Here is a 16314-nt window from a genome sequence, read left to right on the forward strand (position 1 = left end):
AATTCTAAAGGTAAAAAAGTCAAACTTTTCTGACCACCATTTTAACCAATGAATGCTGCAATTATTAAATCAATTTCTAGTTCCAAAGTCACTTATGAGTGTCACCATGGAATAATGCAAAATAATACACACTTGGTAAACATTGAACTTGCTTGAATTTTTTTTTTTTGAGGTAAGTCTAAGAGAGTCAGGTTATATGAGGTCCAGTCTCAGTACTACCATCTACAATCTGTGTACCCTTGGCCATGGCATGGAATCTCTGAGGCCCAGATTCCTCATTCCTCAATGGGAATAATTTTACTTTCTAAATATAATTAAGAAAATTAAAAGTGATATGATAGGTGTGAAAATTTTTGTTCATTGTCAGCATCTCTGTAAACATGGAAATTGAACATTTTGTAACTATGATCTTATGTCAACAACTTAGCTCTCTTTACTAAATAGCTTAGAAGTAACTAGGCTAACCAATTTGTTGATCTAGTAGTATCTATCAATCCAATGATGTATTGAATCATGACTACCAAAAGTATTCTATTTCGATTTGCATATTATTCCTCCTGTGCAGGGAGTCTTGATGTAGTCCCTGGCTTCCATTTACCTCCAAAGCACATGCTTGTTTTTCTATGTCCACTATCATTGCTTGTGATCCAATATTTCATCCCATTACATCTGACAGTTAAATAGTAAACAGCAACAGAAACAGTTCCATGTGTAAGTGACTAGGGAACATCTGTCAGTTTCTCAAGCCTTACTCCTCCAATTCCCTGGATTTGGCTCATATTCATTTCTGCGGAGAAAGTTTCACCCCTGTACTGATGGAGAGGCGATAAGCCCTATCTGCATGTCCTCTTTTTATGGAATCTCTAATTCAGTTATCTTTGGAGTGAAATAATGGGTATTAATTTGAAGGGAAGCTTGTTGGGCTATGAACACAATACAGTGTACATTCAGAGTAGTGTTTGGGGTCTTTTTATTCACTTTTCTAATGTGATTTTCTAGGCAGCTATGGTGTAAGCCATGGTACACCATGGCCATTTGAGTTCATTTAAATTTCTAGACTACCCCCAGTGAGTTGTGTGAAATGATGGTCTCCTGTTTTTCCAGAATCTCCCTGAACCAGTTTGACAAATAAAAAATAATAATGATCTCTGCTTTCTGCCCTTCAGGTTTGGTGGGGTTAGGGAGAAAGAAGAGTATAGGCGAAATGACAAATTCTAGGTATATATTCTTAGTTAAGTAGTGATATACGTTTTGTCTTTCAAAATGTATAAATTATGCTACTTACTTTAGTTCAGACAGTTGTGATGTTAGTTCAATTCTTTAAACTATTTAAAAGACTTTATTTTCAAACACAAACTATCCTATTGTTTAATGAAGTATTACAAGTTCAATATTGCTGTCTAAAAGTCAGAGATAAAGTGGATTTTCCCAAAGTCATTAATTTCCAATGGGTCATCAGTCTGAGAATCCAGAATGTTAAGCAATATATTTGATCAAATGTTTCATTTTTTTCTTAATCCTAGTTGCACATTGGTATAACCAGAGGGTTGTGTCCTTATTTGTTTCTTTACTGTAAATTGTCTCTTCCTCTGCTCTATCCCAGAATAGAGTTTGGAAAATAGGGCTAAAGTAAATAACAGTTTAATTTTAACTTTATCAGCTGACAAATGTATTCTCAGAAGGAAATGGAATTTTTCTTTTTGACTGATTCAGCATTTTATATGTAAATAGGACATATTTTGAATTATGAGGGAGAACTATAAAAGCTTTATATTGATTGCAAGCTCACATTTGTTTCAGTAAAAAGAGAAGACTTCAATGGATCTAGCGGTCATCCTGGTGCTCAGTCTCTGTTGTCTGCTTTTCTTTTCATTATGGAGACAGAACTCTGGGGGAAGGAAGCTCCCACCAGGCCCCACTCCTCTCCCAATTCTTGGAAATATCTTGCAAATAGATGCTAAAAACATTGGCAGATCTTTAAGCAATGTAAGTATGCTCATGTTCCTCCAGTGGCTTGCAAAGGGTAAGTGAACTAATTCTTATTTTTAAACATATGCATGGGAGCAAATTATTAAGAGATTGCTGCACAGCAAATATTCCTGGTGGACTTGATGTTTCCATTGCTTTTATACGTCTGTCAATGTTCAACATCTCTAGCAATAAGGAAAATGCAAAGTGAATCTATACTGAAATTTTATCTCACTTTAGTCAGAATGGTCATTATCAAGAATATGGATAATAAGAATAATAATACATTTTGGTGAGGATCTGGGGGAGAGGTACACTCATATGGGACTACAAATTTTAGTGCAACCACTGTGGAAAACAGAATGTAGATTCTTCAAAATACAAGAAACAGAAAGATCATATGAATCAGACATCCCACTCTTCAGTATATATCCAAAATGACTGAATCAGCATACTATAAAAATGTAGCCACTTCAATGGCTATAGTAGCACAATTCACAATAGCCAAGCTCTGAAACACACCTATGTGCCTGTATCCAGATGAATAATAAAAGAAAACGTTGTATATATACAATGGATTATTAGTCATACAGAGGAATAAAATTATGGCATTTTCTGGTGAATTGATGGAACTGGAGAGAATTGTGTGAAATGAAGTAAGCCACAGGCAGAAAGTCATAAGTCAGATGTTTTCTCTGATATGAAGAAGCTAGTACAAAATAAGGGGGAAAGAAGAAAAGGGTGGAATCCATGAAAATAGAAGAGAGATCAGTTGGGCAGAGGAAAGAGATTAAGGAGGAGGAAGTAAGGATGGGAAAAGGGAAAAATGTTTGAATGTATCTTACCTTAATTTCCTAAGTACACATACCAATCTCACCTTCATGTATATCCAGAAGGCATTACTTTTTTTAAAAAAAATCTGTAAATAAATAGAAGAAATAACAGTGGAATAAAGGGAAAAGAACAGGGGGAGAGAGGAAAAAAGGGAAAGGGGGAAGTCCTAGGGAACGAATTAGAGCAAATCATATTCAATGCTTGTTTAATTATGTGGAGTGTAGATAACTTTTTTCTTTTTTTCCTTAGTTTATTCTAGTTATACATAACATTGGGGTTTGTTTTGAGATAATTAACTATTAACATATAATTTCTAATGATCTCACATGTGGAATCTTACAACAACAACAAAAAGACATGAATGCATAGTAATGGGGCTGGGATGTGGGAAAAAAAAGGTGAGATACTTTGACCCAGGGAACAAACATTCAGTTACAAGGTGAATAAGTATGGAGACTTAAGGCATAGCATGGTAACTACAGTAAATAATTATGTATCTTATATCCAAAATTTGCTAATGTGTTCTCATCACACATACCCATGAAAATGTTAACACTGAGGTGTTGTATGTTAATTAGTTTGATTGTGATAATTATTTTGCAATGCAAAAATAAATTAAGACATCAAATTTTATACATTTACATTAAATTTTTCAAACATGCCTGAAAATTTTTTAAAATTTTAAATTTTCTTTTAAAAAAGAAAACTATGGACTGGGAATCAGTATAAGAGAAGAAAAGAATTAACCATTCAGGGTCCACCGAGGGGTAATAGGATCCTTGTGGATTCTGAACAATGTTGCTGTCTGTGCCCTATGAATTTTGTGGGGTGAGAGAAATTATTCTTCCATGAGATGCTGCATGGCACTACTCCCTGGTACCCGGTGTCCTGTGTGTTAATGATAGCTGTGGCCTCAACTACAAAGAGTGTTAAGATAATCTATACTCACATAAAAATATAGACTTACAGTATTCATCGCTGGCTTACTTTATCTGAATTTCTGTGGCATGAGCCTTGCTAGTGCCCCTGAAGAAATCAGTTGGGTAATGGTGCAATTAGGGGAGGAATTTCAGTAACTGGGTGTTTCCCTGTTTTCTTATAGAGTGCTCTTGGATAAATGGTGAGATTGGTATGTGTACTTAGGAAATTAAGGTGAACTGAGGGCTGATAAATTGTTCAAGCTTCAGACAAAACAAAAGTTCAAATTTAGGTCTTCTGTTTATTAATCACGACATACTACAAACGAGTTTTGTAACTCTCTAACTTTATTTACTTTAAATGTAAAACAGGACAAACAAGTCTTCTAAATGAATCGATGTGAGAATTAATTACATCATAGGTATCCATTGCCTGAGCCAGGCACATCAAAGACCATCCATAAGTAACATCTATAATTACCATCATATCTGTGAGCAAAACTTAGAAATATTTTAAGATTCAGATGGCAGAATAAAATATAACAAATACAATAAGAATAATCTGAATAACAGTATGAATTTCAAAATATGTATGTCAAGTACTTATTTCTTTGGCTAACATTTCTATTTTCTTTCCCGTTTACAGTTGTCAAAAGTCTATGGCCCTGTGTTCACTCTGTATTTGGGTAAGAAGCCCACTGTGGTGTTGCACGGATATGAAGCTGTGAAGGAAGCCCTGATTGATCGTGGAGAAGAGTTTTCTGGAAGAGGCAGTTTCCCAGTGGTTGATAGAACAAGTACAGGTCTTGGTAAGGGTGCATGTGCGTGGGATAGTGGGCATGTGGAACACAGAAAAAAGAAAAAAAAAGAGGGGGGGGGCAAAGAGAGGGAGGGAGAGAGAGAGAGAGAGAGAGAGAGAGAGAGAGAGAGAGAGAGACTAACTTGATGATCTCCTAAGGCTAAGTTTGGCCATCTTTGTGGCTGACACTTTTAGCTTCCTCTGCCTCACCTGGGATCTCACTCTTTGTTTTCTGCTCCCTCTCTTTTAGGAATCATTTTAAGTAATGGAAACAGATGGAAAGAGATGAGGCGCTTCTCAGTCGCGACCCTGCGAAGTTTTGGGATGGGGAAGAGGAGCATTGAGCAATGTGTTCAAGAGGAAGCTCGCTGCCTTGTAGAGGAGTTGAGGAAAACCAAGTGTGGGTGATTGGTTATCACTGCCTTTACCAGACTATCTCCTCCCTAGTAAGGCCCGTGGATCCATTCCACACAGAGACATTTGTTCTGGGTCCTGTCTGTCAGCCCTCATGTGGAGGAGGGATGATTTAAAGCAGAGATCCAGAGTTTGTGTATCTGTGCTGCCTGAGCGTGAACTGGGTGTGCATGGTGGGTCTAAAAGTTCACAGCATCTTACTCTTTTTTTCTGTTTTCAAATCAGTGCATCATGAAGATACAAGGTTTCATTTTCTTTTAAAGAGTTAAAGAGGAGGTTTTATCCATGACACATTTGTGAGCTTCCCATTCACAACTTTCACCATTGTCCATTGGACACAGTGGAAACACCCACCTTAGATCCTATGGAGATGAAGCAAGTGTTGTGTGTGATTAATGGGACTGTGTTTATGCGGACAACCTTACTGACTGACATCTCTCAGGGTTTCTTCCAAGGCTGGTGTCTGCAATTTCCACCAGTAATTACACTAATATAAGGTTTCATATTGACTTGCATATCTCCTGGAAAGTCTCATTAATCTTCATTATGGCAATTATTTACCTCTCCCTGTCCTCTACTGATCTGTGAAGTGTTTCTTTTTATATTGTCTCTGATTTTTAGATTGGATCCGGATTGCTCTGTTTATAAATTTCTCTTCCAAACATAATAAAAGGAAAGACTGAAAATTAGACTTTGCTAGTGAATGACAGACACAAAGAAATTCCCAGACTTCCCAAATTGTCTTCCAATTCCTTAGCTAAAATAAAGCTTTTTCTGAAAGCTTGGAACTCTGTAATAATTAAAGGAGTCTGGTAGAGGTATAGGTAACTCTACAGGTTTGCTATTTTCCAATTCTGTATTCTTTGTTTACATCATTTTTTAAAGTTTATTAATTTTTAAATATTATTTTATTATGAACATGTAGTTTGTACATGTTATTGGTGGTCAGTATGATAATCCCACACAGGCATACAGCATAAACTGATCAAATCCATCCTTTCTTCATCTACTCTCCAAACCACCACCACATACTCTTCTCCATCTCTAGTAATCACTATTTTAACTTCAGATTAATTTTTTTAATGTCCACAAATGAGAGACAGTGAATACTTACCTTTCTGTGTCTGTCTTCTTTCACTTACCATAATGCCCTCTAGTTCTGTCCAGTTGGCTACAAATGATTTAGTTCTTTATGGCAAAATATGATTTCCTTGTGTATTTAGTCAGTATTTTCACCACTGTGACCAAAAGACTTGACAAAAACAACTTTAAGGAGGAAAAGTTTATTTCGGAGCTCATGGTTTCAGAGGTCTCAGTGCATAGATGGCCAACTCTATTCCTTAAGGCCTGAGATGAGGGAGAGCATCATAGTGGAAGTGTGTGGTAGAGGAAAGCATCTGGGGTTATGACACCAGGAAGGGAAGAGGAGTGGAGGAGAGCCTTAATCAACAAGGACAAAATATAAAACCCAAATGCATACTCCCAGAGACTCACCTCCTCCAGCCACACCCTGCCTGCCTAGAGTTATAGTTATAGTCTTGGGGTGTTGGGTTTGTTGCGTCCGTTCAGCAAAGAATTGAAGAACAGGACACAGGAATAGCAAGCAAGAAGTAGATTTATTGAAAAAATAAAAGTGTGTTTATTGAAAAGAGACAGAGATGCAAAGATAGACTTCTTTGAGGAGAAGGGACCCAGCCTGGGAATTTTGGCCTGTTCAAACTGGTGAGTTCTGGCCTGTTCTTTTTATGGTCTCTGGAACTTTCTTCTTTCCTTATCTCCTCCCCTGTCCACATGCTCCTCCCTATTATTGATTGGTATCCTCTCTGTCCATGCTTCTGTTTTAGTTTTTCTATCAGATCCCTACCTTAGGATCATGAGTATGGAAGTGTCTGTCTGATTGGGTTCCCTGCTTGTGTCCATGAGCCCTTTTGTCAGCCAAGAAGTTGACTTTATCAGAAGACCCCTCCTTGCTCCTTTGTTCTGGCCCTACCCGCAACCTCCTCACTTGCCATCTTTCCCTGGCTGCCTAAGCCCTTCTGTATCTCCATCATTACCACCAAGTTAATTGCTCTCAGGGCATTAGTGCATTAGGGCATTAGTTGTATGTTGTGTAAGGTGAGAGATAAGGGTCAAGTTTCAATCTTTTGCATGCACCACTTATTGAAGAAGCTCTCCTTTCTCCACCGGATGTTTTGGTAACTTTGTTGGGAATCGATTGGCTATAGAGGAATATTTTTGTGTGTGTGATCTCTATTCCCTAATACTGTTCTAGTTGCCTGTTTTTGTGCCAGTGTCATGTTTTTTTGCTCACTGTGGCAGGAACTGTCCCACCTCCAGCTTTATTCCTACTATGGTTTAGATATCAAAAACTCATGAATGGACAATGAAAAAAAAAATAAAGGTAAAAATATAGGGGTTATATATATATATATATTGTTTTTGTCAAATATTTTGGTCACAGTGCCAAAAATGCTGAATAAAACATTTCATTTTTCTCAAGATTTTCTTGACTATTCATGATCATTTGTGCCTCCATATTAACCTTAGAATTGTTTTTTCTACTTCTGTGAAGAATGTCATTGATATTTCATGGGGACTAAGTCAAATCTACAAAATACTTTGGGTGGTATAAACTTTTAAAAATATTAGTTTTTCTAGTCTATAAGCATGGGAGATGTTTCTATCTTTTTATGTCTTCTGTAATTGTTTTCAACAGTTGTTTGTAATTTTCTTTTTTTAAAAATTTGAAACTATTTTGAAATCCTTATCTTCAGTTAAGACTGTTTTTCATATCTTGCTGTCTTTTGACTAAGGATATTAATTTCTCATTTTTTAAAATTTATTTTAATTAGTTACACATGATAGTACAATGACCTTGACATCATATATTTGAATCAGATGGGATATAATTTCTCATTATTCTGAGTATACAGGTTGCAGAATCACATTGGTCATGCAGTCACATATACCCACAGCAATAATAATGTCTATTTCATTCTATTGTTCTTCCTTTCCCCCCTCCCCCTCCCCTCCCCTCCCATCACTTCTCTCTACCTAATCTAAGGTGACACAATTCTTTTTTAAAATTTTTTTTCTCACATCTTCATACGTGTATTTTGTATAATGTGGGGGTCACCTTCTATCTTCCATGTAATTTCCTTTCTCCCTCCCTTTCCCTCCCACCCCTCTTCCCCATCTAGAGGTAATCTTCTTCTCATTCTCTTCCTCCCAACTCCATTTTGAGTCACCCCCTTATATCAGAGAAGACATTCGACCTTTGTTTTTTTGGGATTGGCTAATTTCACTTAGCATAATCTACTCTAATGCCACCCATTTCCCTACAAATGCCATGATCTTGTTATTTTTTAGTGCTGAGTAATATTCCATTGTGTATAAATGCCATATTTTTTTTATCCATTCATCCATTGAAGGGCATCTACAGTCTACCTATTGTGAATTGTGCTACTATAAACATTGATGTGGCTGTGTACCTATAGGATGCTGTTTTTAAGTCCTTTGGGTATAGACCAGAAGAGGAATAGCTGGGTCAAATGGTGGTTCCATTCCCAGCTTTCCAAGGAATCTCCATACTGCTTTCCAAATTGGCTGCACCAATTTGCAGTTCTACCAGCAATGCATGAGTGTACCTTTTTCTCTGCATCCTCGCCAGCACTTTTGTTGTTTGACTTCATAATGGCTGCCATTCTTACTGGAGTGAGATGGTATCTTAGTTTTAATTTGCATTTCTCTGATTGCTAGAGATGGTGAGCATTTTTTCATGTATTTGTTGATTGATTGTATATCCTCTTCTGAGAAGTGACTATTCAGGTCTTTGGCCTATTTGTTGATTGGGTTATTTGGTTTTTTTTTTTTTTTTGATGTTTAATTTTTTGAGTTCTTTGTGTACCCTAGAGATTAGAGCTCTATCTGATGTGTGAGAGGTAAAAACTTGTTCCCAGGATGTAGGCTCTCTATTCACCTCACATATTATTTCTCTTGCTGAGAAAAAACTTTTTAGTTTGAATTCATCCCATCTGTTGACTCTTGGTTTTAATTCTTGTGCTATAGGTGTCTTATTAAGGAACTTGGGGCTTAACCCCACATGATGGAAATTAGGGCCAACTTTTTCTTCTATTAGATGCAGGTTTGATTCCTAGATTCTTGATCCATTTTGAGTTAACTTTTTATGCATGGTGAGAGATAGGGATTCAATTTCATTTTGTTGCATATGGATTTCCAGTTTTCCCAGCACCATTTGTTGAAGATGTTATCCTTTCTCCATTACATGCTTTTTGCACCTTTGTCTAATATAAGGTAGTTGTAATTTTGTGGGTTGGTCTCTGTGTCCTCTATTCTGTACCATTGGTCTACCAGCCTGTTTTGGTGCTAGTACCATGCTGTTTTTGTTACTATTGCTCTGTAGTATAGTTTAAGATCTGGTATAGCAATACCTAACCTGTTTCACTCTTCCTGCTTAGAATTGCTTTAGCTATTCTGGGTCTCTTATTTTTCCAGATGAATTTCATAATTGCTTTTTCTATTTCTGTGAGGAATGCCATTGGGATTTTGATTGGATTTGCATTGAACCTGTATAGTGCTTTTGGTAATTTGGCCATTTTAATAATATTAATTCTGCCTATCCATGAGCAAGGTATATCTTTCCATCTTCTAAGGTCTTCTTCTATTTCTCTCTTTAGGGTTCTATAGTTTTCATTTTATAGATCTTTCACCTCTTTTGTTAAGTTGATTCCCAAGTATTTTATTTTTTTGAGGATATTGTGAATGGGGTAGTTTTCCTCATTTCCATTTCAGAGGATTTGTCACTGATATACAGGAATGCCTTTGATTTATAGGTGTTGATTTTATGTCCTGCCACTTTGATGAATTGATTTACTAATTCTAGAAGTTTCTTGGTAGAGCCTTTTGGGTCTTCTAGGTATAGAATCATATCATCAGCAAATAGTGCTAGTTTAAGTTCTTCTTTTCATATAGTTATACCTTTAATTTCTTTTATCTGTCTAATTGCTTTGGCCAGTGCTTTAAGAAATATGTTGAATAGAAGTGATGTGAGAGGGTGTCCCTGCCTTATTCTAGATTTTAGAGGGAATGCCTTCAATTTTTCTCTGTTTAGAATGATGCTGGCCTGAAGCTTATCATAGATAGCTTTTACAATGTTGAGGTAAGTTCCTGTTATCCCTAGTTTTTCTAGTGTTTTGAACATAAAGGGGTGCTGTATTTTGTCAAATGCTTTTTCTGTGTCTATCCAGATGATCATATGATCATTTAAGTCTACTTATGTGTGAATTACATTTATTGATTCCAATGTTGAACCAATGTTGCATCCTGGGGATGAATCACACTTGATCATGGTGCACGATCTATTTGATATGTTTTTGTATCCGATTTGCCAAAATTTTATTGAGGATTTTTGCATCTGTATTCATTAGAGATATTTGTCTGAAGTTTTCTTTCTTTGAAGTGTCTTTGTCTGGTTTTTGAATCAGGCAGATATTGGACTCATAGAATGGATTTGGAAGTAGTCTCTTTTTTTCTATTTCCTGAAATAGATTGAAGAGTATTGGTATTAGTTCTTCCTTAAAGGTCTTGTAAAACTCTGCTGTATATCCATCTGGTCCTGGGCTTTTCTTGGTTGGTAATCTTTTGATGGCTTCTTCTATTTCCTCACTTGATATTGATCTGTTTAAGTTGTGTATATCTTCCTGACTCAATCTGGGTAGATCATATGACTTAAGGAATTTATTGATGCCTTCAGTATCTTCTATTTTATTGGATTATAGGGTTTCAAAATAATTTCTAATTATCTTCTGAATTTCTGTAGTGCCTGTTGTGATATTGCCTTTTTCATCCTCTATGCTGGTAATTTGGGTTCTCTCTTTTCTTTTCTTCATTAGCATGGCTAAGGGTCTGCCAATCTTATTTATTTTTTCAAAAAACCAAATTTAGTTTTGTCAATTTTTTCAATTGTTTCTTTTATTTTAATTTCATTGATTTCAGCTCTGATTTTAATTATTTGCCTTCTACTGCATTTGCTGCTGATTTGCTCTTCTTTTTCTAGGGCTTTGAGATGTAGTGTGAGATCATTTATTTGTGGCTTTTTCTTCTTTTAAGGAATGAACTCCATGCAATGAATTTTCCTGTTAGTACTGCTTTCATAGTGTCCCAGAGATTTTGACATGTTGTGTCATATAGAGCTAATCAGCTCTATATGAGCGAACTTCTGTTTTTTCAATTTGTTTTGCTTTGTGTATTCATTTATCTCTAGGAATTTTTAAATTTCCTCCTTGATGTCTTCTGTAACCTATTGTTTATTCAGTAGCATATTATTCATTCTCCATGTGATGTAAGAATTTTTCTTCCTTATATTATTGTTGATTTCCAATTTCATTTCATTATGATCCAATAAAATTCATGGTAATATCTCTACTCCTTTATATTTGCTAAGAGTTGCCCTATGGCATAATATATGGTCTATTTTTGAGAAGGATCCATGTGCTGCTGAGAAAAAAGTGTATCCACTTGATGTTGGTTGATATATTCTATATATGTCAATTAAGTCTAAGTTATTAATTGTGTTATTGAGTTCTATAGTTTCTTTATTCAACTTTTGTTTGGAAGATCTGTCTAGTGGTGAGAGAGGTATGTTAAAATCTCCCATGATTATTGTGTTGTGGTCTATTTGACTCTTGAACTTGAGAAGAGTTTGTTTGATGAACATAGCTGCACCATTGTTTGGGGCATATATATTAATGATTGTTATGTCTTGTTGGTGAATGGTTCCACTTAGCAGTATATGGTGTCATTCTTTATCCCTTTTGATTAACTTTGGCTTGAAGTCTATTTTATTTGATATGAGTATGGACACCCCTGCTTGCTTCTGAGGTCCATGTGACTGGTATGATTTTACACAACCTTTCACCTTCAGTCTGTGTATGTCTTTTTCCTATCAGATGAGTCTCCTGTAGGGAGCATATTGTTAGATCTTTTATTTTAATCCAGTCTACTAGCCTATGTCTTTTGGATTGGTGAGTTTAAGCCATTGACATTTAGGGTTACTATTGAGATATGGTTTGTACTTCCAGTCATGTTTATTTATTTTTGTTATTTAATTTGTTTTTTCTCTTTGATTAGTTTTTTCCTTTTACTGTACTATCTCTCACTGTTGATTTTGTTGTTGTTTTTCATTCCCTCTTCATGTAATGTTTTGCCCAGAATGATTTGAAGTACCAGTTTTCTAGCTGCAAATTCTTTTAACTTTTGTTTATCATGAAAGGTTTTTATTTTATCATCAAACCTGAAGCTTAATTTTGCTGGATACAAGATTCTTGGTTGGAACCCATTATCTTTCAGCATTTGAAATATGTTATTCCAGGATCTTCTAGCTTTCAGAGTCTCTGTTAAAAAATCAGCTGTTAACCTAATTGGTTCACCTCTAAATGTAATCTGCTTCATTTCCCTTGTGGCTTTTAAAATTCTCTCCTTGTTCTGTATGTTGGGCATTTTCATTATAATGTGTCTTGGTGTGGATCTCTTGTGGTTTTGTACATTCGGCATCCTGTAGGCTTCTAGGATTTGGATTTCTGTTTCATTCATCATGTCTGGAAAGTTTTCTAAAATTATTTCATTGAACACATTACTCATTCCTTTGATTTGGACCTCTATACCTTCCTCTATCCCAATAATTATTATTTTTTTCTTTTTTTAAATGCATCTCCTGAAGGCAGCATATTGTTGGGTCTTGTTTTGTGATCCATTCTACTAGCCTGTGTCTCTTAATTGGTGAGTTTAAGCCATTAACATTTAGGGTTATTATTGAGATATGGGTTGTTCTTCCAGCCATATTTGTTTATTTATGTTACTAAACATGGTTTGTTTTCCTCTTTGATTATTTCTCCCCCCCCTTTACTGTACTACCTCCCGCTGTTGGTTTTCATTGATATTTTCCATTTCCTCTTCCTGTAATATTTTGCTGAGGATGTTTTGAAGAGATGGTTTTCTAGCTGCAAATTCTTTTAACTTTTGTTTATCGTGGAAGGTTTTAATTTCATCTTCCATCCTGAAGCTTAATTTCACTGGATACACAATTCTTGGTTGGAACCCATTTTCTCTCAGTGTTTGAAATATGTTATTCCAGGATCTTCTAGCTTTCAGAGTCTGTGTTGAAAGATCAGCTGTTATCCTGATTGGTTTACCCCTAAATGTAATCTGCTTCCTTTCTCTTGTAGATTTTAAAATTCTCTCCTTATTCTGTATGTTGGGCATCTTTATTATAATGTGTCTAGGTGTGGATCTCTTATGATTTTGCACATTCAGCGTCCTGTAGGCTTCTAGGATTTGGTATTCTGTCTCATTTTTCAAGTCTGGGAAGTTTTCTCCTATCATTTCATTGAATAGATTGCTCATTCCTTTGGTTTGGACCTCCATACCTTCCTGTATCCTAATGACTCTTAAGTTTGGTCTCTTTATGTTATCCCATATTTCTTGGATGTTCTGCTCATGGTTTCTTAACAGTTTTGCTGAGCTGTCTATGTTCTTCTCCAGTTGAAATACTTTGTCTTCATTGTCTGATGTTCTATCTTCTAAGTGTTCTACTCTGCTGGTAGTATTCTCAATTGAGTTTTAAAGTTGGTTTATTGCTTCCTGCATTTCTAGGATTTCTGTTTGTTTGTTTTTTATAACCTCTATCTCCCTGTATAGTTGATCTTTTGCTTCTTGGATTTGTTTATGTAATTCATTTTCGAAGTGATCTTTCATTGTCTGATTTTGCTGTCTAATGTCTTCCTTGAGACTCCAGATCATCTGAAGCATGTATATCCTGAATTCTTAATCTGACATTCCATCTGATGCAGCTATTATCTCTTCTAAAGTTGAGTTGACCTGCATTGTTTGTGGTCCTTTCTTTCCTTGTCTTTTCATACTGCTCGCATTTCTTTCTGCTTGGTGAAACTGTTGTGTTATTGAATTTTCCCCCTATATATTTATATTGCTCTTGTATAGTTGAAAAGTCTCCCTTGCAGGGGCTGGCGGTGGCTGTGCTCCTCCTCCAATTGGAGTGATCTGTCTACCATGCTGAGGGGCCGCTGGGCCTGTTTTGCCGGTCTGTCGCAGGTCTGCCTACCTTGCAGGCGTGGGCGGCGGCTCTGTTCTGCCCTTACTCCAATTGAGGCGACATGTCTACCATGCCAGCGGGTCGCTGGGCCTGTTCCGGGTGTGGGAGGTGGCTCTGCTCTACCCCTACTCCAATTGTGGTGACGTGAATACCACGCTGGCGGGTCACTGGGCCTGTTCCGGGTGTGGGCGGCGGCTCTGCTCTGCCCCTGCTCCAATTGGGGTGACGTGACTACCATGCCGGCGGGCCGCTGGGCCTGGTCCGCTGGTCGGTCGCAGGTCTGCCTACCTTGCAGGCGCAGGCGGTGGCTCTATCCCAATAATTCTTAAATTTGGTCTCTTTATATTATCCCAAATTTCCTGGATGTTCTGCTCATGATTTCTTATCAGCCTTTCTGAGCTGTCTAGACTCTTTTTGAGATGATATACTTTGTCTTCATTGTTTGATGTTCTGACTTCTAATTGTTCCACTCTGCTGGTGATACTCTCATTTGAGTTTTTAATTTGGTTTATAATTTCCTTCATTTCCAAGATTTCTATTTGTTTTTGTTTTTTTTTTTTTTTTTGTATAACCTCTATCTCCCTTTAGAGTTGATCTTTTGCTTCTTGGATTTTTGTATGTAATTCAAAGTCAAAGTGATCTTTCATTGTCTGCATTTGCTGTCTAAGATCTTTCTTGACACTCCAGATCATCTGAAGCATGTATATTTTGAAATCTTTATCTGACATTCTTTCTGCTGTAGCTAATAACTCCTCTATTGTTGAGTTGTCCTGAATTGTTTGTGTTGCTTTTTTCCTTGTTTTTTTTTTTCATGCTGCTCATGTTTCCTTCCAGCTCTGTGTGACTGCTGTGTTATTATTTTCTCCTATAGATTTGTATTGGTTTTGTATAGTTCTGAGATTTCTCCTTTGTGATGGGAGACAATGTCTAGAGATGTCAGATTCAATTGTAATTTAAAATAAATTCATTAGCTTCATAAAAGGCATACAGATTCTGGTGGCATATAGAGAACTGAGGGTCAGGTGTAGGACTTTATGTTTAGGGGGAAAGATGTGAGGATATGGGGTTTAATATATCTTAGCAACTTTGGACAAGAGCTCTAATGAAGGGGGTTATTAACAGGAGAATAAACAGGAGGTATTTTGGGGTAGCTAAGTACTTGGGGGGGACAATAAGAAGCATAAAACATTCATCTATTTGCATTTAGTAAATTAAACGTAGTAGAAATAGTAACGCTTGTGAAGTTGGGATAGGAAGAGAAGGAAGAAATAAAGTAAAAAGAAAAGAAGAAGAAGAAAGTAAAAAAAGAAAAGATGGGGAAGAGATATCGAAAAAGGAATGAAAAAAGAGAGAGGAGAAAAAGAATAAAAAGATAAGAAGAAAAAAGGAAAGAGGGGAAAATAAAGAAAAATAATGCACTCTTAGAATTCTGTTTTCTTTTCTTCCAGTGGGTGGCATTGTGCATTCCAGGTTGAGTCTCTGCCCTCAGGGTGTAGGAAACAATCCTTGTGAGGCGGCTCTCCCTCCCCTGCCAGGTGCCTCTCCAATCCCGATCTCTTTGGGTTGCTCACAGTCTCTATTCCCCTCACTTCTCCTGCCCACCAGGCCCCAATTACTGTGACTCTTCTTCACAGCTCTGGGTTCACTCTGGGCATGTGGCACCCTGGCCACCCTGCACTCCTGATCAACTGAGCATTATCTCTGTGTTGGGTAGTCACCAAGACATTACAGCTGTGGAGAGGGGGAGTTAGAGACTGACAACCTGGTCTGTCTTATTCCCTCTGATAGCCACGCCAACCGAGAGCTGGTGAGAAAGGTTTTGGGTTATCACAGCTGGGTGGAGGGGGGTGCTGACTCACACACCTGTTCCAATGCCAATCTCACTGCCTGTTACAACCACTCAAAGCTGATGAAGCGGATTTTCCAAGATGGCGGCCGCCTGTTTCTGTGCCGTGGTATCCGTTGAGGAGGAGGGAACTGGGCTGTTTCTCCACTAAGTCCAGACTTCAGTCAACTCTGTCTGGTGCCCTGCAGAGATATGGGTTGCAGTCTAGCACTCTCTATCTCCAAGGATCTGAAACTCAGTCTCTATGTGGCCAGAACTCTGCAATGTTCAATTGCGCCCGTCTACGATGGGTTCCCAGGCTGTGCCTTGTTTGTAATTTTCATTGGAGTTTTTTTCACTTCCTTTGTTTTTTTTTTATCAAGTCACAATTAAATCTGTAGTGGTGAATTTGGATGCATTTTACTAAATG

General features: G+C 37.0%; 1 protein-coding gene across 6 annotated transcripts in view; it reads left to right on the plus strand.

Annotated features, from left to right (window-relative positions):
* Positions 1-1818: 1818 nt before the first annotated feature.
* Positions 1819-16314, plus strand: part of LOC143380942 (cytochrome P450 2C18-like) — a 34560-nt gene continuing 20064 nt past the window's right edge. For 2 of the 6 annotated variants that reach the window (XM_076834098.1, XM_076834103.1), the window contains exons 1-3: positions 1819-1986; positions 4366-4528; positions 4769-4918. In XM_076834098.1, the coding sequence (XP_076690213.1) occupies positions 1819-1986; positions 4366-4528; positions 4769-4918 (481 nt within the window). The other 4 variants (XM_076834099.1, XM_076834100.1, XM_076834102.1 and 1 more) reach the window with 4 other exon arrangements.

Source organism: Callospermophilus lateralis, chromosome 15, assembly GCF_048772815.1.
Source record: "Callospermophilus lateralis isolate mCalLat2 chromosome 15, mCalLat2.hap1, whole genome shotgun sequence".
Lineage (NCBI taxonomy): Eukaryota > Metazoa > Chordata > Mammalia > Rodentia > Sciuridae > Callospermophilus > Callospermophilus lateralis.